The sequence below is a fragment of the Balaenoptera musculus genome, chromosome 6 (assembly GCF_009873245.2).
Source record: "Balaenoptera musculus isolate JJ_BM4_2016_0621 chromosome 6, mBalMus1.pri.v3, whole genome shotgun sequence".
Taxonomy (NCBI): Eukaryota; Metazoa; Chordata; class Mammalia; order Artiodactyla; family Balaenopteridae; genus Balaenoptera; species Balaenoptera musculus.
In genome coordinates this window covers 7,034,788-7,062,559 of record NC_045790.1, presented here as the reverse complement: position 1 = coordinate 7,062,559, position 27,772 = coordinate 7,034,788, and the positions used below count along the sequence as shown (strand labels likewise).

The window sequence follows — 27,772 nt, the reverse complement described above, 5'->3', positions numbered from 1 at the left end:
ATGACAAATAATATAGAATTTACAGAATTAGTTCAGAAAAGTCAATTACTGGCCAAAGACCGTAAATCAGCTATTTTAAATACATTCAAAGAGCTAAAAGAAACCATGCCCAAAGAACTGGAAAGAAAGTATGACAATAATATCTCACCAAATACAAAATACCAACAGAGAGAAAGAAATTACAGAAAGAACAGCAGAGAAATTTTGGATTTGAATGGTAGAGTAACTAAAACGAAAAATTCACGGGAAGGCTTCTTTTAGTTTCCTCTGACTGTTGTAACAATTTACTACAAACTGGGTGGCATAAAACAGCAGAAATTTATTTTCTCGGAGTTCTGGATGCCAGAAGTCTGAAATCAGTTCACTGGGCCCAAAACAAGATGTGAGGAGGACCACGCCCCCACGGAGGTTCTAGGGGAGACTCTGTCCCTTCCTATTCCAGCCTCTGTTGACCGCCGGCATTCCTTGGCTATGGCCACATCACTCTAATCTCTGCTTCTCGGCCACACTGCCTTCCCTCTTCTGCCTGCCGTCAAATATACCTCTGCCTCTCTCTTCTAAGGATACATGTCACTGCATATAGGGCTGACCTGGATAACCTACGATAATCTCCCCCATTCAGTGCAAAATGTGAGGGAATGCCAATTCAGCGTACATAGTTAACTATAATTTTTTTTAAAAGTAGAGAGACAGAGTATTACTGGTTCAGATCCAGGTGAGTTGGTTTATTTGTTGGTAAAAGAATGTACAAGTTTATTTTCTGACAACTGAAAGGAAGGATTTTGCAAAGGAAATACAGGGAATAGTTTAGAAGCAGTAATATGTAGCTAGGAGAGCTCTGACAATGCCTTCTTCTGCCTGCTCTTCTTGGGCCATGGAAAGTGGACAAATGCTGCTTAAGAGGGCAGGTAAAAGTTACTTAAAACCAGATGGTGGTAGAAGAAAGTTCTGGAGTTACTGAGAGGAGAGTAGGGTTGTTTTCTCTTTCATGATGATGATGATGACATTAGAATAAACTTTCCAGGGATCAGCATGGCAAGGAGTTCAACTGACCAGTAATAATCAGAGATAAAGGCTGACAAAGTAATATGGAACCAGAAGAATAGGGAGAGAAGAAGCTTCTGTTTAGAGAGAAAGCAAGAAAGACAGAATGAAAGTTACTGAGAAGATAAGTGATTTAGAATGTCCAGAACTAGATATATCCTCTAGAACAGGGCAAGAGTTAATAGGTGCTGTTAACTGTGATACTATACTTTCAGAAATACTGTTCTCACATTATCATTGATATTGGATTTTACCGTTGTGATTATGAATTACTGAATATATGTGTGTGGTAGATGATTTAATGGTGATGGCTCTAAGTTTTATTTTCCCTTTCTATTAAACATTCTGGCAGGAGGAATTTAATAACTTGGTACTGCTGAGAGTGACCACAAAGGTTCAGGGTTTGGCGATGCTCTAAGTTGAGTGACAGAGCTGGGAGGACGTGATGACTGACAATCTCCAGGAAGTAACATCAGGTTGAATATAAACATTTCAAACAGATGTGTGTTCAGAAAGCCTGCTTCACTTTTCTGAGCAAACTCTGTGGATAAAAAAGATCATTTGATATTAGCAAGTAGGCCTAGACCTTCTGGGGACCAACCTAGGTAAATGAGGGGCTGGTCGGGAGTTCAGTCATTTGTGGGCTTCTCGGATGAGCAGCTGCAGAAAAAGGAAAATGTTTGAATGAAAAAAATACAATAACCCTTTAACCTTCCTGGACACAGGTTCTCATCCCATAATAGCCGACTGCACAGACCACATTTAGGGTAATTTCTCAAACTCCATGCACAAATTTTAGGTCTGAACAAAATGTACTGTATATGAATGACACAAAGTGAAAGCAGAATGAATTTAACTGAGTATGTTACTAATATAGGAAGCACTCACTCTAATTGAAGAAAAGAACATTGTTGTTTAATCTGTAGGACCGAAGTTTTATTACTGTTGAGAACAATTCTCAGAACTTGAAAGGTGATGTTCCTTTCCTCTATAAAAGCAATAAGAATTGTATTTCACAGCTGAACTTTCATATTTTCTTATGTCTGAACAACTTAGGATAATTTTAGCTAAAAATTGCAATCAGAAATCAAATTTGGATAAATACAAATTTTGAAAGCCTAATAATTTGGAGTGGCTTTGTTTCCAGACTTAAATATTGTCACCACTGAATACATGTGAAAAATTATAAATTCTGACTGTAAATCTATAAATACCTATCTGTCACTATGATAATATTCACTATACAGTATACAAACCTTTTTTTTTTGTTTTATTGTTTTCAAACTGTATTTTTTTGTTTTATTGTATTTTTGCTTAGCATTTTTATTTTATATTTCTAGGTAACAACTGTTAGGAAGGCTTTTTTTTTTGGGTAAAATCTGTATTATTTTTTCTCATTTGCAGTTTGGTTGCAACAAAAGAAACAGATAGTGCAAGGTCTCGAAGTGCCCCAATGTCACCTTCTGACTTTCTGGATAAATTAATGGGAAGGACGTCGGGGTATGATGCAAGAATCAGACCCAATTTTAAAGGTAATTGTTTTGCTTACTACAATATAAGACGTGTTTTATTTTTTATTATTTTTTAACATCTCTATTGGAGTATGATTGCTTTACAATGGTGTGCTAGTTTCTGCTCTATAACAGAGTTTATCAGCTATACCTATACATATATCCCCATATCTCTTCCCTCTTGCATCTCCCTCCCACCCTCCCTATCCCACCCCTCTAGGTGGTCACAAAGCACCGAGCTGATCTCCCTGTGCTATGCGGCTGCTTCCCACTAGCTATCTATTTTACATTTGGTAGTGTATATAAGTTCATGCCACTCTCTCACTTCATCCCAGCTTACCTTTCCCCCTCCCCATGTCCTCAAGTCCATTCTCTACATCTGCGTCTTTATTCCTGTCCTGCCCCTAGGTTTGTCAGATTTTTTTTTTAGATTGCATATATATGTGTTAATATATGGTATTTGTTTTTCTCTTTCTGACTTACTTCACTCTGTATGACAGATGATTAAACAAGATAAATTTTCAAATTGATTTCCCCCCAAATTCTAAAGCTTATTTCCAATAATCCTCCAAGCACTATATTGGTCAAAGATATGTCTTGAAAGAAGAAATATATTCTCATGTTAATAGCTCTCAGAATTAGTCTTCTTTGGACCATACGACATTACATTAGTTTGTGTACAACCTCATGATTTGATATTTTTATACATTATGAGATGATGATCGCAATGAGTTTAGGTACCATCTGTCACCATACAAAGTTGTTCTAACATTGTTGACTATTCCCTATGCTGTACATTACATCGCCGTTGACTTATTTTACAGCTGGAAGTTCATACCTTTTAATCTCCTTCACCTATTTCGATCATCACCCTACCACCTTCCCCTCTATTCCCTTGTCTATTTTCTTTTTCTTTTAAGAAATGTGCCTACTGAATCAAATGAACTAATTTAAAGTGGGTATTATATATGCTTTCCCTTCCAATTTTTCAAAAACCAGGAATTAATACTGTGAGACTTTAGGGGCATGACTCAATAATGTGATATTCCACTAGTCTAAGTTTTTTTGAAAAAATAAATGAGCAAAATTAAGTATATATTTAAAAAAAAGAATAGGAACAGAAATTTGCCAAACAGATGTGACAATATATTACAATAACTTAAATGATTTAGTATTCACTTCTTCATGGATTAAAAAAATTTTTTTCTTTTTGCTGTGCCACGCAGCATGCGGGGCCTTAGTTCCCCGACCAGGGATGGAACCCATGTCCCTGCAGTGCAAGCGCGGAGTCCTGACCACTGGACATGGATTAAAATCTTAATGAAAAAAAAAAAACCTAGAAAATACCTAGATAACTGATCAGACAATAGGAAAATATTTTTAAAATATAAAATTATTGAGAAAAACCTGTATGTTTGACCTTTCAGGAATTTATAAATTTCATAAGAGGAAAACAAAAAATCTTAGTAGAGACATTCTCAGACAGTTTGCAGAAGATAAATAAGAATATTCAACCTAATTAACAATCAATGAAGTGCAAATTATAATAATAATGTGACAGCATTTTCACCTTTCAAATTATCAACATTTAACAATAATATTATTGATAATTATTTCAGTCTCAAACACATTATTATAAAATTTATTTCTGGAATACTGATTTTAAATTTGTGATTGTTTTAACAAGTACATTTACATTAAAACAAAATTTATCTTCCAGACCATAGAGAAGAACAATTATTAAAAAACTATAAAATGACTTTATTAAAATGTAACTTTGTGTTTGCTCTTTTATATACTGCTAACTTTGAAAAACTCTAGATGTAGACATTTTTCTTTAAACAAAATTATGATACTTATTTGTACCATTTTGTATCATTTCTCTAAAATAAGTACACCTTTTAAAAATCCTATTTGTTTGAGGGAAAACACTGCAGTACCAGGCATAAGCCACACAAACTACAGGAAGGTTGTGTTGCACATTGCTAGGCGGGTGCTATTTTGTATGTTTATCTGTTTGTTGTTTTATGATAATAGTAAAAATCGTGTACCTGAATTGGGTAAAAATTAAATTGTCCAAAAATATTAGAGATGAATAGCCTCAACAGACCTTCAGCACAATTCTACTTCTTTGAGGCAAGCACTCCAAAAGGAAAATTGATTACTTCCAGTGAGCATCTGTTTAATCTCTTTGATGACTTTCCAGGCCTTTTACAAAGAAGGCGCTATGAAAGTTCTTTGCACTAACTAGACTGCTAATTGGATGCCTCCATTCTTGCATTCTTCCTCTTCTGTTTTTCTTTTCTGCCCAATAATTTCTCTTTTTTTTCCTGCAGGAATAATTATGTTTATTCATCTTGTTCACTCTCTTTAAGCCATTAGTTTTCTTGCATGTGATGGAAATGCTTTGTAGTTGAGGAAGGGCTGAGTTGATTTGCCTGGGTGCTGATACATCTTTTGTCTGCTGTGTGTGGAGAGAGAGAGTTTTCTGCTGTTTCTCTCTCTAGGAAAGGAAATCTGACAGAGATGGTAGTGCCCTGGGCACAGCTTTGCTTTAGGTGAGTGTTGAGTGGCGAGGCTTTGGTCTGGGGTTCTCCAAATACCAGAATAACGATGACTTTCGTTTTGAGGTACTGGCAGGAATCCTGTTTTCCCCAGTCTTTTTTTTTTTGCAGAGAGTTAGAAGTTGAATAAATTCTGGGAATCTAATGTATAGCCTTGAGATTATAGTTAACAGTACTGTATTATAGACTTAAAAGTTCTCACCACAAAAAAGAAACAGTAATTATGTGACGATGGAGGTGTTAGCTAATGCTAAAGTCATCATCTTATTGCAGTATGCAAGTGTATCAAATCAACACGTTGTACATCTTGAACTTACACAATGTTGTATGCCTTTTATATCTCAATAAAGCTGGAAAAAGAAAACATTTAAAAAGTCAGCATTGCTTACAGAATCATATTATTTCCAATCACCTTAATAAGCTATGTTTGCAAAAGGAAAAAAAAAAAAAGTTATGTGCATCCTTCAAACCCATGGAAACTCCAGGCCATCCCGGCTCTAGGGGACTATGAATGGGGGAGCAGGGAGCTTCCTGAGACAGGCGTCCATGGCCTCCCCTGCTGCCCCATCTAACTCCCCACCTCCTTTCCTGTGGATGATGACCCTGAACTTTGTGCCTCTTAGCACTTAGCTTCCTTCTCCATGCAGTTCTAATCATCATTTATTTTAGACTTTTCTCTGTTTTGTCTGTCAGCCATTTTCTCCTGCCTTCTATATTTTATGTGATTAAACCAATTCTGACTTTCCTCTCATTCTCTTTGGTGTGATATATCTAGTCTCAGTTTTATTCAGGAATATAATTTTTATGCATTTGGAGAGAAGAAAACTATGCTCGATCCTCCATCTTGAAATAGAAGTTTCCAGGAATCATTTGAAACTGGAAACCAGTTTAACAGAAAAAAAGCAATGGAATAGAAAATAAAAGTACATCCATAGACAATAAAATATTATTTCACTAGACTATCTACCAGCTTTTTCTAGATTCTGTTTCTTTCCTTTGACCCTATTGTTTAGGGCCTCAGTTGGTCTTTGATAACCTTAAAACTAATTTGGATTCAGGCAGAAAGTACTCTGTCAGCAATCACCTGTTTGTGTATTCCTCCTATATATTTATTGCATTTTCATTAGGTTTTTTCATTCTGTCTCCAATGACCATTCTCTTTATCTAGAAATAGCATTGTTTGCCTTCACTATGTCTCTGTGGTTTCTGTCTTTTCATCTGTAATATTCCTCTATATTAATCCTTTTCTCCCCCATCACAAATCCAATTTTCATACAGTCTCTTCTGCTATAACTCATTCTATCCCCAGAATGGAATGTGTACCTATTACTCATTTCTGCCCATATTTTTTTTCAGGGAAAGTGTTAGAATCTTCTTTATCCATTTTAATTATTCCTATCCATCCAGACACTACACTTCTTGAATAAAATTCACAGTTATTTTTTGAAAAAACTGTATTTTCTATTTTCATTTTTATGTAATACAAGGTCATTTTAACAAGAAAAATCTCTTCAAAAATAAGCCTTTCTCGAAATTGAGTTATTTGTAATGAGGTGGATGGACCTAGAGTCTGTCATACACAGTGAAGTAAGTCAGAAAGAGAAAAACAAATACCATATGCTAACACATATATATGGAATCTAAAATAAAAAAAAATGGTCATGAAGAACCTAGGGGCAAGATGGGAATAAAGATGCAGACCTACTAGAGAATGGACTTGAGGATACGGGGAGGGGGAAGGGTAAGCTGGGACAAAATGAGAGAGTGGCATGGACATATATACACTACCAAACATAAAATACATAGCTAGTGGGAAGCAGCCACATAGCACAGGGAGATCAGCTCGGTGCTTTGTGACCACCTACAGGGGTAGGAGAGGGAGGGTGGGTGGGAGGGAGGGAGACGCAAGAGGGAAGAGATATGGGGACATATGTATATGTATAACTGATTCACTTTGTTATAAAGCAGAAACTAACACACCATTGTAAAGCAATTATACTCCAATAAAGATGTTTAAAAAAATAAAATAAAGTTGAAAACTTCAAAAAAAAAAATAAGGCTTTCTAAAACTGTAGATGAACACCTGAAATGTTCACAGATTTAAATTCTACACCCTATATTTTTAGATTTTGTTTGATTATTTTTTTTCTTTTTTTTTTTAAACATCTTTACTGGAGTATAATTGCTTTACAATGTTGTGTTAGTTTCTGCTGTATAACAAAGTGAATCAGCTATATGTGTACATATAACCCCATATCCCCTCCCTCTTGTGCCTCCCTCCCACCCTCCCCATCCCACCCCTCTAGGTGGTCACAAAGCACTGAGCTGATCTCCCTGTGCTATGTGGCTGCTTCCCACTAGCTATCTATTTTACATTTGGTAGTGTGTATATGTCAATGCTACTCTCTCACTTCATCCTAGCTTACCATTCCCCCTCCCCGTGTCCTCAAGTCCATTCTCTATGTCTGCATCTTTATTCCTGTCCTGCCCCTAGGTTCATTACCTTTTTTTTTTTTACATTCCATATATGTGTGTTAGCATACAGCATTTGTTTTTCTCTTTCTGACTTACTTCACTGTGTATGACAGACTCTAAGTCCATCCACTTCACTACAAATAACTCAGTTTCGCTTCTTTTTATGGATGAATAATATTCCATTTTATATATGTGCCACATCTCCTTTATCCGTTCCTGTGTCGATGGGCACTTAGGTTGCTTCCATGTCCTGGCTATTGAAAATAGTTCTGCAATGAACATTGTGGTATATGACTCTTTTTGAATTATGGTTTTCTCAGGGTATATGCCCAGTAGCGGGATTGCTGGGTCATATGGTAGTTCTATTTTTAGTTTTTTAAGGAACCTCCATACTGTTCTCCATAGTGGCTGTATCAATTTACATTCCCACCAAGAGTGCAAGAGGGTTCCCTTTTCTTCAGACCGGTGTGAGGTGATACCTCATTGTAGTTTCGATTTGCATTTCTCTAATGATTAGTGATGTTGACCATCCTTTCATGTGTTTCTTGGCCATCTGTATATCTTCTTTGGAGAAATGTCTATTTAGGTCTTCTGCCCAGGTTTGGATTGGGTTGTTTGTTTTTTTGATATTGAGCTGCCTGAGCTGCATGTAAATTGTGGAGATTAATCCTTTGCCAGTTGCTTCACTTGCAAATATATTCTCCCAATCTGAGGGTTGTCTTTTCGTCTTGTTTATGATTTCCTTTGCTGTGCAAGAGCTTTTAAGTTTCATTAGGTCCCATTTGTTTATTTTTGTTTTTATTTCCATTTCTCTAGGAGGAGGGTCAAAAAGGATCTTGCTGTGATTTATGTCATAGAGTGTTCTGCCTATATTTTCCTCTAAGAGTTTTATAGTGTCTGGCCTTACATTTAGATCTTTAATCCATTTTGAGTTTATTTTTGTGTATGGTGTTAGGAAGTGTTCTAATTTCATTGTTTTACATATAGATGTCCAGTTTTACCCACCAATTATTGAAGAGGCTGTCTTTTCTCCATTGTATGCTCTTGCCTCCTTTATCAAAGATAAGGTGACCATATGTGCGTGGGTTTATCTCTGGGCTTTCTATCCTGTTCCATTGATCTATATTTCTGTTTTTGTGCCAGTACCATACTGTCTTGATTACTGTAGCTTTGTAGTATAGTCTGAAGTCCAGGAGCCTAATTCCTCCAGCTCCATTTTTCTTTCTCAAGATTGCTTTGGCTATTCTGGGTCTTTTGTGTTTCCAACAAATTGTGAAATTTTTTTTTCCAGTTCCGTGAAAAATGCCATTGGTAGTTTGATAGGGATTGCACTGAATCTGTAGATTGCTTTAGGTAGTATAGTCATTTTCACAATGTTGATTCTTCCAATCCAAGAACATGGTATATCTTTCCATCTGTTTCTATCATCTTCAATTTCTTTCATCATTGTCTTATAGTTTTCTGCATACAGGTCTTTTGTCTCCTTAGGTAGGTTTATTCCTGGGTATTTTATACTTTTTGTTGCAATGGTAAATGAGAGTGTTTCCTTAATTTCTCTTTCAGATTTTTCATCATTAGTGTATAGGAATGCAAGAATTTTCTGTGCATTAATTTTGTATCCTGTTACTTTACCAAATTCATTGATGAGCTCTAGTAGTTTTCTGGTAGCATCTTTAGGATTCTCTATGTATAGTATCATGTCATCTGCATACAGTGACAGTTTTACTTCTTTTGTGACTTGGATTCCTTTTATTTCTTTTTCTTCTCTGATTGCTGTGGCTAAAACTTCCAAAACTATTTTGAATAATAGTGGTAAGAGTGGGCAACCTTGTCTTGTTCCTGATCTCAGAGGAGATGGTTTCAGTTTTTCACCATTGAGAATGATGTTGGCTGTGGGTTTGTCATATATGACCTTTATTATGTTGAGGTATATTCCCTCTGTGCCTACTTTCTGGAGAGTTTTTTTTTTTAATTTTTATTTATTTATTTATTTTTTATTTATTTATGGCTGTGTTGGGTCTTCGTTTCTGTGCGAGGGCTTTCTCTATTTGTGGCAAGTGGGGACCACTCTTCATCGCGGTGCGCAGGCCTCTCACTATCGCGGCCTCTCTTGTTGCGGAGCACAGGCTCCAGACGCGCAGGCTCAGTAATTGTGGCTCACGGGCCTAGTTGCTCCGTGGCATGTGGAATCTTCCCAGACCAGGGCTCGAACCCGTGTCCCCTGCATTGGCAGGCAGATTCTCAACCACTGCGCCACCAGGGAAGCCCTGGAGAGTTTTTATAATGGATGTTGAATTGTGTCAAAAGCTTTTTCTGCATCTATTGAGATGATCATATGGTTTTTCTACTTCAATTGGTTAATATGGTGTATCACATGATTGATTTGTGTATACTGAAGAATCCTTGCATTACTGGGATAAACCCACTTGATCATGGTGTATGATCCTTTTAATGTGCTGTTGGATTCCGTTTTCTAGTATTTTGTTGAGTAGTTTTGCATCTCTGTTCATCAGTGATATTGGCCTTGTTTTCTTTCTTTGTGACATCTTTGTCTGGTTTTGGTATCAGGGTGATGGTGGCCTCATAGAGTGAGTTTGGGAGTGTTCCTCCCTCTGTTATATTTTGGAAGAGTTTGAGAAAGATAAGTGTTAGCTCTTCTCTAAATGTTTGATGGAATTCACCAGTGAAGCCCTCTGGTGCTGGGCTTTTGTTTGTTGGAAGATTTTTAATCACAGTTTCAATTTCAGTGCTTGTGATTGGTCTGTTTATATTTTGTTTCATCCTGGTTCAGTCTTAGAAGGTTGTGCTTTTCTATGAATTTGTCCATTTCTTCCAGGTTGTCCATTTTATTGGCATATATTTGCTTGTGGTATTCTCTCATGATCCTTTGTATTTCTGCAGTGTCAGTTGTTACTTCTCCTTTTTCATTTCTAATTCTGTTGATTTGAGTCTTCTCCCTTGTTTTCTTGATGAGTCTGGCTAAGGGTTTATCAATTTTGTTTAGCTTCTCAAGAACCAGCTTTTAGCTTTATTGATCTTTGCTATTGTTTTCTTCATTTTTCATTTATTTCTGATCTGATCTTTATGATTTCTTTCCTTCTGCTAACTTTGGGGTTTTTTTGTTCTTCTTTCTCTGATTGCTTTAGGTGTAAAGTTAGGTTGTTTATTTGAGATGTTTCTTGTTTCTTGAGGTAGGATTGTATTGCTATAATCTTCCCTCTTAGAACTGCTTTTGCTGCATCCTATAGGTTTTGGGTCGTCGTGTTTTCATTGTCATTTGTTTCTAGGTATTTTTTGATTTCCTCTTTGATTTCTTCAGTGATCTCTTGGTTATTTAAGAGTGTATTGTTTAGCCTCTATGTGTTTCTATTTTTTACAGTTTTTTTTTCCTGTAATTGTTATCTAGTCTCATAGCGTTGTGGTCAGAAAAGATATTTGATACGATTTCAATTTTCTTAAATTTACCATGGCTTGATTTGTGACCCAAGATATAGTCTATCCTGGAGAATATTTCATGAGCACTTGAGAAGAAATTGTATTCTGTTGTTTTTGGATGGAATGTCCTATAAACATCAATTAAGTCCATCTTGTTTAATGTATCATTTAAAGCTTGTGTTTCCTTATTTATTTTCACTTTGGATGATCTGTCCATTGGTGAAAGTGGGGTTTTAAAGTCCCCTACTATGATGGTGTTACTGTCGATTTCCCCTTTTATGGCTGTTAGCATTTGCTTTATGTATTGAAGTGCTCCTATGTTGGGTGCATAAATATTTACAGTTGTTATATCTTCCTCTTGGATTGATTCCTTGGTCATTCTGCAGGGACCGTCTTTGTCTCTTGTAATAGTCTTTATTTTAAAGTCTATTTTTTCTGATATGAGAATTGCTACTCCAGCTTTGTTTTGATTTCCATTTACATGGAATATCTTTTTCCATCCCCTCACTTCCAGTCTGTATGTGTCCCTAGGTCTGAAGTGGGTCTCTTTTAGACAGCATATATACGGGTCTTGTGTTTGTATCCATTCAGCCAGTCTACGTCTTTTGGTTGGAGCATAATGCATTTACATTTAACGTAATTATCAATTTGTATGTTCCTATTACCATTTTCTTAATTGTTTTGGGTTTGTTATTGTAGGTCTTTTCCTTCTCTCGTTTCCTGTCTAGAGAAGTTCCTTTAGCATTTGTTGTAAAGCTGGTTTGGTGTTGCTGAATTCTCTTAACTTTTACTTGTCTGTAAAGGTTTTAATTTCTCCATGGAATATGAATGAGATCCTTGCTGGGCAGGATAATCTTGGTTGTAGGCTTTTTCCTTTTATCACTTTAAATCTGTCCTGCCACTCCCTTCTGGCTTGCAGAGTTTCTGCTGAAAAATCAGCTGTTAACCTCATGGGGATTCCCTTGTATGTGATTTGTTGCTTTTCCCTTACTGATTTTAATATTTTTTCTTTGTATTTAATTTTTGATAGTTTGATTAATATGTGTCTTGGGATGTTTCTTCTTGGATTTATCCTGTATGGGACTCTCTGTGCTTCCAGGACTTGATTAACTATTTCCTTTCCCATATTAGGGAAGTTTTCAACTATAATCTCTTCAAATATTTTCTCAGTCACTTTCTTTTTCTCTTCTTCTTTTGGGACCCCTATAATTCGAATATTGGTGCATTTAATGTTGTTCCAGAGTTCTCTGAGACTGTCCTCAATTCTTTTCATTCTTTTTTCTTTATTCTGCTCCCTGGCAGTTATTTCCACCATTTTATCTTCCAGCTCACTTATCTGTTCTTCTGCCTCTGTTATTCTGCTATTGATTACTTCTAGAGTATTTTTAACTTCAGTTATTGTGTTGTTCATCACTGTTTGTTTGCACTTTAGTTCTTCTAGATCCTTGTTAAACGTTTCTTGTATTTTCTCTATTCTGTTTCTGAGATTTTGGATTATCTTTATTATCATTACTCTGAATTCTTTTTCAGGTAGGTTGCCTATTTTGTCTTCATTTATTTGGTCTTGTAGGTTTTTGCCTTGCTCCTTTGTCTGTAACATTTTTTTGTCATTTCATTTTTTTTTTTTTTGATGGGTGGGGCTGTATTCCTGTCTTACTGGTTGTTTGGCCTGAGGCATCCAGCACTGGAGTTTGCAGGCAGTTGGATAAAGGTGGGTCTTGGTGCTGAGATTAGGCCCTCCGGGAGGCCTCACTCTGATTAATATTCCCTGGTGTCTGAGGTTCTCTGTTAGTCCAGTGGTTTGGACTCAGAGCTCCCACAACAGGAGCTTGGGCCTGACCTCCAGCCTGGCAACCAAGATCCCACAAGCTGCATGGTGTGGTACACCCACAAAAAAAAAAGAAAGAAAGAAAGAAAGAAAAAAAAGAGCAGTACAATATCAAAGAATAAAAAACAAAATAAAATTAGATAAAAAATATATTAGGAAAAACAGAAATATAATTGAAACAACTGCAACAAGGTAAAATAAAACCACAAGAGAAAAAAAAAAGGGGGTTCGGGGGGAACAAGCCAAAAGGAGAGAACAATAAAGTATAAAGAATAAAATAAAATTAGAAAAATAAAAGATTTATTAGGATAAATAAAAATATAAATGAATCAATAAGAATCAATCAACAAGGTAAAACAGAGCCCCAATGTAAAAGAGGAAAAAAGAAAAAAAATAAAAAAGCCTTGCCTATGGGTGCGGAGTTTAGGTAGGGGGTGGAACTTAGGCAGTGGTGGGGGTTTAGGGTGGGGCGGCACCTAGGCGGGTTCGGGGGGTGATGTTTGAGCGTGGGGTGGGCCTTCTGCTTAGGACCTGCGCGGAAGGGGAGAGGCAGCACATTGGAAGGAGGGCCTCTGGAGTGTGGAGTTCTGGAGTTTGGAGGTGGGGCCCTGAGTGAGGGTGTGTGGGTGGGGTTTAGGCCGAGCACCTTGGAGGGGGTCTCAGAGGGGGTCTCCGAGTGTAGAGGTAGGGCCCTGGGTGGGGGTGTGTGGGTGGGGTTTAGGCCCAGCGCGTTGGAGGGGATCTCAGAGGGGGTCTCCGAGTGTAGAGGTGGGGCCCTGGGTGGGGGTGTAGGGGTGGGGCTTGGGTTCTGCACAGCAGGAGGGAGGTTCCAAGGGCACAGGATTAGGCCTGGGGGCCCAAAAAGCTCCGGGTGCCTAAGTGGACAGGGAAAGCACTGGCTGCATTCCCTTCTGTTCCTTCGTGCCCCTCCCCCATCACCCCCAGGGTCTCCCCCATCCCCACTGGACCGCTAACCGAGGGTGGGTCCTGCTGGGTGTAGGAACTCCTCCCCTCCCCCAGCCGCCCCTCAGGAGTGCTGTTCCCGTAGGTCCAGCCTTTACTTTTGCTCCCCCTTCCCTCCCTCCCACTCCCTTAGGACCCACGCAGCTGGAGGGGGCCTAGGTGGGCAGAGGATCAGGCCTGGCATCTCAGCAGGTTCCTGGGGGCCCAAGTGGGCAGGGGAAACCTGGCCATGCTCCCTTTTGATCCTCTGTCCTCCCAATTGTCCCCCAATTTTCCCCTTCGGGCGTGGGATCCCTTCCCCTCCCCAGCCGCCCCTCAGGGCACCAGTCCCGTCCCGCCTCCACGTCTCCTCCCTCCTCAGTCCCCCCACACCCCACGTCCTACCCAGTCGCTGGGGGTTCCTCCCATCCCCTTAGGTGTCCGTGGTCCCCCACTGGTGCCTGGTAGGTGCCCTAGTTGTGCGGAGACGCGAATTCCGCATCCTCCTAGTCCACCATCTCGACGCCGCCCCTGATTATTTTTTAATATATTCTCTCTATAGTACTTATTTCTCTTTTTTTATTTTAAAACATTCTCAAACTAACAGAAGGTTTGCAAGTATAGCACAAACTATTTTTTTCCCCAAACCACTTGAAAGTAAGTTGTTGACCTGATGCCCCAATACTTGGGTGTATCATGCCAATAAGAACATTCTCTTAGATAACCACAGTCTAATCATTGAAACAAGCAAATTAACATGGATGTATTGCTACCATCTAATTTGCAGGCTCCCATTCAAATTTTATCAATTATCTAAATAATGGCTTCATAGCAGAAGAATCCGGTTTAGAATCATGCCTTGTGTTTTATGGGTCATTTCTCTTTGTCTCCTTCAGTCCGAACAGAGCCTCATTCTTCCTATGACTGGCATGATCTTGGCATTTAAAAAGATATTATTATTGCTTTATCTAACAGAATGTTCCTCAATTTGCATTAGTCTCATGTTTCCTCATGATTCAATTTAGGTAATGCATCTTGATAGGAATATCACAGAAGTGATGCTGTGTTCTAACTGCATCTTATTAGATTGTGGACGATGTTAATTTTTACCATGACTGATGATGTTCACTTTGATTAACTGGCTAAGTTGGTGTCTGCCAGAATGTATCTATATACATACACATATGAGCATAAGTATACATACACATACATGCATAAGTATACATACATATACACACATATGTATATACACACACACGCATATATATATTCATTTACATCTATGTATTTAATTCTCTATCTACTGAAAATCATGAGTTCTTCCTGGTATCTCTACTACCATAGGTTTATTCTAGTTTCTGAGTCTCCATATTTTAACTCCCTCATTTGACAGTAAGGCTCCCATTATCCTTAATATAATTACATATTTGATCAATACGTAATGAATCTCCCTTGTCTGCCACCACTCCCTCTCCTGCACAAATTCCTCAGGGTCCTGTTCAGACTCTCACTCCCCATGCAAGGCTGCCCCACTCAGGCTCCAACATCCCATGCTGTGAAATCCTTCCCTGCTGATGTCCTTCTCACCCTGCTCTAGTTGTCCACACTCCCCACAGCCATCCCCAGCGCGGAAGCCTATCTTGTACTGCCCGAGAGAATGGCTTTCGGCTACATTTTCAAGAAGGAAAGGGAAGGGAAGGGGAAGAATAAATTGGATCCTATTTTTATGCCATAATTTTCAAACCTTTTTTCAAGTATCTAAAAAATAATCTAAAATATGGATTTACAGTAATCAAATATGCTTTTGTCAATTAAAAAATAAAAATAATATCTTTCCTCATGACCTGACTACATAAATATATATATTTATCTAAAATAAAAACAAATCACTAAACAGATTTTTTTGAAATTTAATGTTTTGATTGCATTCTTATGTCTTTCAAAAGGGTGTGGCTTTAATGCAACATTACATTAAAATTTTTTTAGAGTCATTTTCATGAACACTTGGGTTATTTTTTGTCTCTTTGTTTATTTGCTGTAGATTTGCCTGGTGAACAATTTTTCCCCAACATGAATAACAATAATGTAACGGCCAAGGCTTTGCATTGTACTTTGCCATTTTGCCTTGTCCATCTCTGAGCTTAAAAGCCATGTTCTGTTTCTTTAAGACGCATCTAAAAGAAGACATGCTGCTGAAAACATCTGCGACTACTGTCATTTGCTTTTCAGGCCAACGATGGCTAAGGCAGTGAACAATTTTAAAGCACAATTTGCCATACGGATGCTATAGCAGTTATTTGCTCTGTTGCTAAACATAGCAGTATATTAGATGGATATAACAGTTTTTTGCTTTGGCACAGAGAAGTATCAGATTGACCAATGACTGTGAAACAGGTGCTCTCTGTAATGGCAATAGAAGATTTACAATCCTCTCTGAGCTTCATTCCCTACAAAATTTTTGAATATATAATATATATTAATAGTGAGGGTAGAAAGACTACTCCAAGACTGCTGCCCTGATGTGACATGGATCAGAAGCTTGAAGTGTAGAATATACTGCCTAATAAACTGTATCCACTTCATTCCTTGTACTCTGTCTCCACTGCCACTGTCCTTGGTCAGGGCCATTGTATTTCCCATCTAAACTGTTACAATAAATTCCTGTTTTCTCTATGTCTAAGCTTTTGCTATCCGTTCAACCATTCACCATGTTGTGTTGGTTTACTACACTCTCATGAACAAGAATCTGTAAAGACTCCTTCATGTTCATGAAGTAAATTCCAAATACCTTGGGATTACATTGAAGAAATTCTATGATCTAGCCCAAGACTATCTTTAAAAACAGTAGACTTTATTTCCAAATTGCTTCATACCTTAGTATATTTTAAATTTTTTTAAAATAAAATACATTCTATATATGTATATGTATTTTATATATATATATATATATATCATGTGAGTATATATCTTATATGTATATCTTTCAAGTGAGTGCTCTGTTTTTCAAATTTGAAATTAAAATATGATGCCTGAATCCATTCACCTTTCTTTATGCTGAAGAAGAGAATACATACAAATAAGTAGTAAAATGGAAACTAAATAGCACTTCTGTATGTCCTAATAACCAGGTGAGGAACACATCTGATAACTGATGGATTAGACAATAAAGCTTAGGGCAGGCTGACTTTCTGCCCTTAGGAAGAGTTTTCTGCACCTGATGGGAGGCATTGGAGAAGCAAGGGCTGGAGTCTGGCTCATACAGTGTGAGGCATCGTGTTCCCAGCTGCTAGGGAAAGCCTAAAGTAGCCCCCTCTCCTGGGACCATTGCTCTTCTACGGAAACATGTTATTTTAGGGAGAAAACAAATGCATCAGAGAAGTCCTCCTCCTAGCACAGTACTTCATACTGCTCCCTGTCAGCACCTTTCTGGAATCATTAGGATGTGCTGTACAGCACCTGCTCCCAAGGGACCCTGAAATGCATCAGAACAGACATTACTAACTTCAGGTCACTGAAGCCTATGCTGAATTTCCACCTTCATCCTATTTTTCACCAATATTATCTGTAATTCTATGCATAATGATTAAATTTAGAAGATGAGACTAAAAAACAAAAACTCTGCGCCTTGCTGAATTAAAATAATCCCCCCACTTTTATTTATTCCAATTTCAGCCAAAGAGATCACAGTCAGATGGAGCTGGCAGTTCTGTAGCAGCAGCTTCTTACACGGCCGTGTTTCCCCAACATGGATGTACCTCTAGCTTCATTTTACTGGAAGATGAATTAACCCAATACTAAAACGTTTGCGTTTTCCCTCCTCCAATGGATTTGAGTCAATAAAGCATGACAGAATTTATCTCAAGGGAAAAGATATTCCCCAGATTCATGTTGCTGTTAACAGCAAAAGAAAATAGAATTTTAGAGTTCTCAAGAAGAAAGAGAATAGCCTAGAGAATATCAAAGATTGGCTTTTAGTTTTTTAAGATTCCAGTCAGGCTGTTTATATATTTTAGAATTCACCACCTTAGACTTACATTAAGTAAAAAAAAAAAAAAATTATATATATATATATATATATATATATATATATACACACACACACATATATATGTATCTTCTAACAGTTAATTGTGACTTCATACTTCTCTTATGGTGGGATAAAATAATCGTGGAGTACAATACCTGTGCTTTCTCTTCTCTTACGTGGTGACAAGACATTTCTATCATCCTACACATTTTAAAAAAATTGTTAATATTTAGAAATAACATTTTGAAAAAAAAGTTTTTTAAAGTTAAAAAAGAAACCCTTTCTACTAGTAATAACTAATTATAGCACCTCCAGGATTCAGAACTTTTATGAGGTTTTCTTAAATGTCCATCCTTTATATTTCAAACAATGTAGCCTCTATATCTGTTTGAATGTTATGTTCTAGGCATCTCGACACAATGGAATTTGGGCTCTTTCTAAGTACATAACATCCACCATGTTTTGTTAGCAGGTAGACCAAATTTATAATAGTCAACTCTCTTATTAAAATGAATAGCTTTGCATTTTTAATGTTCTAAGTCCTGACTCCCGTCTCTCATTTTCTCCATCTCTAATAAAACCCCAATTCACTTTAGTCCTATGGTATAATGGCCACAGCTCTTTCCTACTCTGGAATTTCTTATGTTGCACATCTGAATTATGTAGGGAGCTTTCAAAAATACCAGTGCCTTGCTTGCATGTCATACCAACTAAATTAGAAGGTAGGAATCATGTATCAATCTTTTTAAAAGATCACCAGACGATTTCAATGTACATAGAATTCATAGGCCTATGGATAGACTTTATTTTTAAATAATTTTTTTGTTTTTTTTTGCTGTACCTCATTCTGGCAAGATAAATGCTATGAGAAAATGAGTAGAAAAACAAAGATGAAACTTGTACACCAGTAATTAAGTAAATGTAAATTAAAACCTTGAGTGATAAGCTATTTTAACTATTGAAGCCGTTTTTTTAAAGAATGAAAATATTGGTACAAAGAGAACATGCCTTTTATCTTGACAAAGGATCAAGAATCAGAATGGCTTTGGACCTTTCAACAGCAATACTAGAAAATAGAAGCTAATGAGGAAATGTCTTTAAAATTCAGAAGAAAAAACAGTTTCCAGCCTAAAATTTGGTACCAAATCTAGGTGTTAATTAAGTGTGAGGGCATAAAAAAGAACATTTGTAAACAAGCAAGTTCTGAAAAGCTTCACATCCTTATGCACCATTTCTCAAAAAATTACTGAAGGACATGTTCCACTAAAATGAAGAAATGGGCCAAGAAAGAAGAAGGAATGGGGACCACGAAAAGAGGTCCCACAAAGGAGAAGGATGAGCATCTCCAGTAGGAGGGTTATGGGAATGCATAAGATGACTGCTGTGCTCCAGGACAACAAATCTAGAATGGAGTAAGCCTGACGGAAGAGAAAGTTAATAGAGTATCTGATGAGTGTGATACGGAAACACAAGTTAGACATTTCAGAACTTGTGCATAAGTTAATGATACATACGGAGGAAACTATGTGAAATATATAAAACAATCATCGACCTCAGGAACATGTTCTGCAGGAAAGAGTGATCATAGTATATTATATGGTTAGTTAGAGGTAACATTTACCTTGTCATAATAAAGTAAAAAGTGAATAGTGATCTAACAATAGTGACAATGTAGCCATATTTGGGTAATGGGAGGACAGAAAAAAGGTGTAAGGTAGCAGGGTTGGGAATAAGGTGTGAAAGAAAGCGAAATCCTTACCTTCTGCTGTGGCCGTCAGAACATATGTCTAAAATGAAAACATCTAAAGGAGTAAAATAAACTTATTGTTCAGAGAAATCGAGGTAAACACCCAAAGAGTTGTTTAAATGAGTTAAAATGATCATCTCCAGGGAGGGATTAAATGGGGGTATAGGGGAAGGGGCTGCTGTCTTTTTTTGTAGCAAACCTTGTAAAATTAAGTGAATTATGTTCATGTAAAAACAAACAAAATAAGTTAGGCTTAGATATCAGCTTTTGTGTGTGATTTTATCTGACTAGCTTAGGCAGAGATTAACTGAGTTATTTTAACCCCTACCACACAATATTTCAGTGTTTTTTACTTGTATAGCTATCAAGTCTAATGACAAAGCTTGTAGCCAGATAATGAAATGCTTTGAATCCTTTGTTTTTTTAAACTACAAATTAGAGGCATGGAGCTACTTGAAAATATTTTGTATCAGTATCTAAACAGCCTTTCTTTTTTAATCTCTTTTTCAGGCTCTCCAGTTAATGTCACATGCAACATATTCATAAACAGCTTTGGTTCGATCGCCGAGACAACCATGGTAGGTAGGCATGTTGACTTCGTAATGAATTTCACACTGGGGTAATTTGTAATCATGTTCATGGCAATTTTTCTGCTGGTGTTATGTAATTGAAAGCCAAAATTCGTATAGTGAGATTTTAAAAGATAAAATTAATAGTATAATTAAATTACAATCAACTGCAGGCAATGTTTCATTTAGAGATGGTAAGTGAAAACAAGATTGATTTTTCCCATTTCAGTAACTAAATAATAGATCTCAAATTAAAACTAAAACTTTACCTTATGAATTATTTATTTATTGTCAATGTTCTTTAATAAGCAGACATAAGCATAGGAGTAAATAACGTCACGTTTAATTATTTTGTATACTTATAAATGTGTTTATAACGTTAAGTATTCTGATTACCTTTCCAAATGAATATAATATTTGATCAAATACCATAAATATTTTGCAAATTGTGGTATATGCTTTAATTTAACTAAACTCACTGAACTGAGACTTCATCACTGTGTAATTGAGAACATTTTACATAATCAAGTTATTAAAGCTAAAATATTATCATTTCCAAACCAAATGTATTCTGTTTTGAATTTTATAACTTTCTCTAAAGATTATGTTGTATCTTTTCTTTGCCTTATAGTTTTCATTGTACATTTTAGCTAAAATAAAATAGACACATGAACCACTGAATATCTGTAAGATTGTCTAGCTGGAACTTTTAATTAATTAATCAATTAATTTTATTTTTTATTATTTTTGGGAACTTTTTTTAAAAATTGAAACTATTATTGTGGTTCTTAAACTACCTAGAATTATACTCCATTCCTAAATTTAGCAAGTATAATGTGCATTAATTTTCAAAGTTGATTTTAGCTAAAATAGGATATGAAAAGCTTAAAGATTTATTAGCTTCTAAAGCCATTACTAAGTAAGAGAATTATTCTTATTTTACATATATCAGAATGACTTGATAACTAATTTTCAAAGGAAGAATCTAATATGTAAATTATTATGTGGGACGCTGTGTAGATTTGTGTGTGTGTGTGTGTGTGTGTGTGTATGTGTGTGTGTGTGTACAGAGGATCTTTCTCAACAGGAAGAGACTTTATTCAGGCACCACTTTTTTAAAATGCTGTTTTCCTCATGCATGCAATATTTAGTCATTTAGCAGCATCTCTGTGGTTCTATTCAAACTCAATATATTATAATTACAATAAAAGCCTCAGTGGAGAAGAACTGAACTCATTTTGGGGGCATTATATAGAATTATCTTCACTGCAGTATATAAATTAACACTAATGTGTGTACCTGTGTGTAAACACAGAGAAAATGACATGATTTGCTAGCGTAAGCACAGTGTGGTTCTGGTGCAATTTTGACCCTGAAGTCACTATAATCCTGTTTCAGAAGTTGACACATTCTGGATTCTGGTTGAATATCTGGTCCTGATTCTTTTTTTTTTAGGACCCTCATATGACTTTTATTTATTTATTCTGGTTCTGATTTATTCCCTGTATTTATACAGACCCAATTCAAATCATATTTATAGACAAAGGAATCTCTACTGGATTTTTTTCTACCTAGACCTCCCAAATTATATTTCTAGTCCTGACAACGTCATCATTTTAACTGCTACTATACAACACTGTATCACTGTTGATAACACTGAACACTGTTGTAACACTGAAAACCTGGACATATGCTTATACTTTCTCTTTTGCAAGATCACTTCTGTGAAACAGTTTCAACAGCAATAGTTGGAAAGGTTTCTAGCCTGACTTGTCTTTGTGGGGTGGAGGAAGGGATTTGGAAAAAAGAGAAGACTTGGTGGGATTTCCTCATTAAAACCTCAAAGATTGTCATGTTCCTGAAGGTCGCTGCTTTTTATGACATAGTTCATCAGACTACCACTAAGTGCTTATAACACACACTCCATAGGATGATGACTACACCTGCTAAATTTCTTACCTTTAATAATTTTAGACAGACTTCCTTTGCAGAATAATATTATGCTAAAAGCTTGCAGAATATTGCAAATACACCCTCCCAGGGACCCTCACTCAGTTTTATTTCCCTTCTCCAGCATAGAAATCCTTTCCATTCCTTCATCTTCCATCATAATGTATCCTTTTGAAATCATTTTTAGCATCTATCACTTTCTTCTTCAGAGTCACAAGCAGCATCAATGAACATTAATCAAACACCCCAGAGGTAAAGTATTATAAAATTAACTAAGTCCACCTTGATATCTTTCTTTATAACTGTCCAAACTCATAAACATGTGACATTATTTCTGTTCACATAATCAGATTCAATATTTGTAAAAAATTGTACTGATATCAGATAGAATAGCTGCAATATGGTGTCCATCTATATAGGCATAGAGAAAATTAGAACTTGTTTTTTTATCTTAAGAATCAAAATATTTTGCTACCATTTGATTACTCTGATGTATTTTATTCATAGTTTCCACCATCACAGCTCTGCAACTAAACTTTATCCCATTGTTTTACTTGCCATAGTATTAAGTTAATTTATTTTTACAAAATCTTTCATTTATTTTTTTAACATTCACATTTTTTATACGAATATACTGTACTTTTGTTCTTACAATACAAATAACTGGATTCAACTGAAACAATGTATTAAATTGAGAGGATGGATTTTCAAATTACTTGTAATCATTAATGGATATCTTTGCATCTGAGAATTCATATCTAAAATAAAAGTGAATAATTCTCCCAATCTTTATATCTTTGCTTAACAGATATCTTAACTATGCTCAGTGTCTTCGTTGACCAACTATATTATGCTCCCTCTACTGGTCTAGTTTCTAACCTATTGTATCTCTCCCCATTTTAAAATAAGCTTTAGTCCCATTTGAGGTAATTAGTTGTTCTTGAGAAAATATCTCTAGTAGACATTCTACTTTAGCCATTTTTTGAAAATTAAGTTAATTTGAATCTTTAACATATTTTGCATCTTCTTCTTGCACCAACTTTGTTTTTCTTAATATTTATGTGCATTTTTTCCCCAATAGCTTAAGCTCAAATTTCTTTTTAACTGTTAAACTCATCCTTTCCCAGTGTTTATCTAATTAACTTAATGTAGTGCCAACCATTCTCACTTGAGTACAATTTTATTATTCTTGACATATAGTCATCAAAAATTTGCTATGTATGTTGTGGAAATGTTAAACTTCCCTATTTCCCTCACATTTGAATCATACATCATTATATATAATGGGGTTCTCTAAGGATTTGTTCAGCCTCCATTACCCCAAGTTCACATTCTTCTCAGCAGATAATGATTCAACAACTGTTGGAAACCACAGTTCTTAAAAAGATTAAATTAAAAATGAAAACTGGTTTACCAGCATCAGTCACTCTTCCATTTTGCAACATGGCCTTGGTGAGAGAGGTGTGTCTGTCCTGTCTTTTAAAATGGTGGTGACAAAAGGAACATAATTTTTTTTATTGTTACAATGAGGTGAAGCTTAATATCTCCACATTAAGTGACTCTTAGTAATCGTACTCCTGCAAACCTGTGGTGAGTTGTGGATAAGGATTATATTCTGCGGTGACACCATTTGTAAGTTGGACTTTTTAAAAAAAATTCATATATACCTATGTGGCAGTTAGGGTGTGTATACAGAGCAGTATTTCAAAGTGGATATATTGTCGTAACGTCCTATCTTCAGCAAACAGATGGCTCTCCATCTTGTCACACATATGCTGGAGAGAGAATTGCTCTGCTGTGTGCCTTAAGTCAATATTTACTCAATGAACCATGACTTTTCACAGAGCCCATAGAATAAATTACTTTTACAAAATAAAAACACAAAAGGTAGGGAGAGACCTTCAAGATGGCGGAGGAGTAAGACATGGAGATCACCTTCCTCCCCACAAATACATCAGAAATACATCTACATGTGGAACAACTCCTACAGAACACCTACTGAACGCTGGCAGAAGACCTCAGACTTCCCAAAAGGCAAGAAACTCCTCACATACCTGGGTAGGGCAAAAGAAAAAAGAAAAAACAGAGACAAAGGAATAGAAACAGGACCTGCATCTCTGGGAGAGAACTGTGAAGGAGGAGAAGTTTCCACACACTAGGAAGCCCCTTCACTGGTGGAGACAGGGGGGGTGACGGGGGGGAAGCTTTGGAGCCATGGAGGAGAGCGCAGCAACAGGGGTGCAGAGGGCAAAGCGGAGAGATTCCCGCACAGAGGATCGGTGCCGAGCAGCACGCACCAGCCCAAGAGGCTTGTCTGCTCACCCGCTGGGGTGGGCGGGGTCTGGGAGCTGAGGCTCCGGCTTTGGTCGGATCGCAGGGAGAGGACTGGGGTTGGCGGCGTGAACACAGCCTTAAGGGGGCTAGTGTGCCACAGCTAGCCGGGAGGGAGTCCGGGAAAAAGTCTGGACCTGCCTAAGAGGCAAGAGACAATTGTTTTGGGGTGCGCGAGGAGAGGGGATTCAGAGCACTGCCTAAACGAGCTCCAGAGACGGGTCTGAGCCACGGCTATCAGTGCGGACCCCAGAGACGGGCATGAAACGCTAAGGCTGCTACTGCCGCCACCAAGAAGCCTGTGTGCGAGCACAGGTCACTCTCCACACCGCCCCTCCCAGAGCCTGTGCAGCCCACCACTGCCAGGGTCCCGTGATCCAGGGACAACTTCCCCGGGAGAACACACGGTGTGCCTCAGGCTGGTGCAACGTCACGCCGGCCTCTGCCGCTGCAGACTTGCCCCGCATTCCATGCCCCTCCCTCCCCCCCCGGCCTGAGTGAGCCAGAGCCCCCGAATCAACTGCTACTTTAACCACATCCTGTCTGGGAGGGGGGGGGAACAGATGCCCTCAGGCGACCTACACACAGAGGCAGGGCCAAATCCAAAGCTGAACCCCAGGAGCTGTGCGAACAAAGAAGAGAAAGGGAAATCTCTCCCAGCAGCCTCAGGAGCAGTGGATTAAATCCCCACAGTCAACTTGATGAACCCTGCATCTCTGGAATACATGAATAGACAACGAATCATTCCAAAATTGAGGCAGTGGACTTTGGGAGCAACTGTAGACTTGGGGTTTGCTTTCTGCATCTAATTTATTTTTGGTTTTACGTTTACCTCGGTTTCATATTTAGAGTTTATTATCATTGGCAGATATGTTTATTGATTTGGTTGCTCTCTTCCTTTTTTAAAAATATATAGATATATATATTTTTCCTTTTTCTCTTTTTCTGAGTGTGTATGTGTATGCTTCTTTGTGTGATTTTGTTTGTATAGCTTTGCTTTTACCATTTGCCGTAGGGTTCTGTCTGTCCGTTTTTTTTTTTTAGTATAGTTTTTAGCACTGGTTATCATTGGTGGATTTGTTTTTTGGTTTGGTTGCTTTCTTCTTTCTTTTTTATTACTTTTTAGTTTTTTAATTTTTAATATTTTTTAATTTTTTATTTTAATAACTTTCTTTTCCCTCTTCCTTCTTTCTTTCTTTCATTCTTCCTTCCTTCCTTCCTTCCTTCCTTCCTTCCTTCCTTCCTTCCTTCCTTTCTTTCTTTCTTTCTTTCTTTCTTTCTTTCTTTCTTTCTTTCTTTCTTTCTTTCTTTCTTTCTTTCTTTCTTTCTTTCTCTCTTCCTCCCTCCCTCCCACTCTCTCCCTCTCTTTCTTTCTTTTTTTCTCCCTTTTCTTCTGAGCCATGTGGCAGACAGTGTCTTGGTGCTCCAGCCGGGTGTCAGGCCTGTGCCTATGAGGTGGGAGAGCCGAGTTCAGGACATTGGTCCACCAGAGACCTCCAGCTCCATGTAATATCAAATGGTGAAAGCTCTCCCAGAGATCTCCATCTCAACGCCAAGATCCAGCTCCACTCAATGACCAGCAAACTACAGTGCTGAACACCCTATACCAAACAACTAGCAAGACAGGACCACAATCCCACCCATTAGCAGAGAGACTGCCTAAAATCATAATAAGGTCACAGACACCCCAAAACACACCACCAGACGTGGTCCTGCTCACCAGAAAGACAAGATCCAGCCTCATCCACCAGAACACAGGCACCAGTCCCCTCCACCTGGAAGCCTACACAACCCACTTAACCAACCTTAGCCACTGGGGGCAGACACCAAAAACAACGGGAACTACGAACCTGCAGCCTGTGAAAGGAGATTCCAAACACAGTAAGTTAAGCAAAATGAGAAGACAGAGAAGACAGCAGATGAAGGAGCAAGGTAAAAACCCACCAGACCAAACAAATGAAGAGGAAATAGGCAGTCTACCTGAAAAAGAATTCATAGTAATGATAGCAAAAATGATCCAAAATCATGGAAATAGAATGGAGAAAATACAAGAAATGATTAACAAGGACCTAGAAGAACTAAAGAGCAAACAAACAATGATGAACAACATAATAAATGAAATTAAAAATTCTCTAGAAGGAATCAATAGCAGAATAACTGAGGCAGAAGAATGGATAATTGACCTGGAAGATAAAATAGTGGAAATAACTACTGCAGATCAGAATAAAGAAAAAAGAATGAAAAGAATTGAGGACAGTCTCAGAGACCTCTGGGACAACATTAAACGTACCAACATTGGAATTATAGGGGTCTCAGGAGCAGAAGAGAAAAAGAAAGGGACTGAGAAAATATTTGAAGAGATTATAGTTGTAAACTTCCCTAATGTGGGAAAGGAAATAGTCAATCAAGTCCAGGAAGCACAGAGAGTCCCATACAGGATAAATCCAAGAAGAAACATGCCAAGACACATATTAATCAAACTATCAAAAATTAAATACAAAGAAAAAATATTAAAAGCAGCAAGGGAAAAGCAACAAGTCACATACAAGGGAATCCCCATGAGGTTAACAGCTGATCTTTCAGCAGAAACTCTGCAATCCAGAAGGGAGTGGCAGGACACATTTAAAGTGATAAAAGGAAAAAGCCTACAACCGAGATTATTCTGCCCAGCAAGTATCTCATTCATATTCGATGGAGAAATTAAAACCTTTACATACAAGCAAAAGTTAAGAGAATTCAGCACCACCAACCCAGCTTTACAACAAATGCTAAAGGAACTTCTCTAGACAGGAAACAAGAGAAGGAAAAGACCTACAATAACAAACCCAAAACCATTAAGAAAATGGTAATAGGAACCTACATATTGATAGCTACCTTAAATGTAAACGGATTAAATGCTCCCACCAAAAGATAGACTGGCTGAATGGATACAAAAACAAGACCCATATATATGCTGTCTACAAGAGACCCACTTCAGACCTAGGGACATATACAGACTGAAAGTGAGGGGATGGAAAAAGATATTCCATGCAAATGGAAATCAAAAGAAAGCTGGAGTAGCAATTCTCATATCAGACAAAATAGACTTTAAAATAAAGACTATTACAAGAGACAAAGGAAGACAATACATAATGATCAAAGGGATCAATCCAAGAAGAAGATATAACAATTGTAAATATTTATGCACCCAACATAGGAGCACCTCAATACATAAGGCAAATGTGGACAGCCATAAAAGGGGAAATCGACAGTAACACAATCATAGTAGAGGACTTTAACACCCCACTTTCACCAATGGACAGATCATCCAAAATGAAAATAAATAAGGAAACACAAGCTTTAAACAATA

The 27,772-nt window shown here is 37.4% G+C and overlaps 1 protein-coding gene across 2 annotated transcripts in view; it reads left to right on the top strand.

The window, feature by feature from the left end:
- The window catches only part of GLRA3 (glycine receptor alpha 3), a 191,486-nt gene that overhangs the window by 33,621 nt on the left and 130,093 nt on the right, over window positions 1-27,772 (top strand). For both annotated transcript variants that reach the window (XM_036856108.1, XM_036856109.1), the window contains exons 2-3: window positions 2,449-2,576; window positions 20,084-20,151. In XM_036856108.1, coding sequence (XP_036712003.1) covers window positions 2,449-2,576; window positions 20,084-20,151 — 196 coding nt within the window. The remainder of the gene's footprint in view (window positions 1-2,448; window positions 2,577-20,083; window positions 20,152-27,772) is intronic.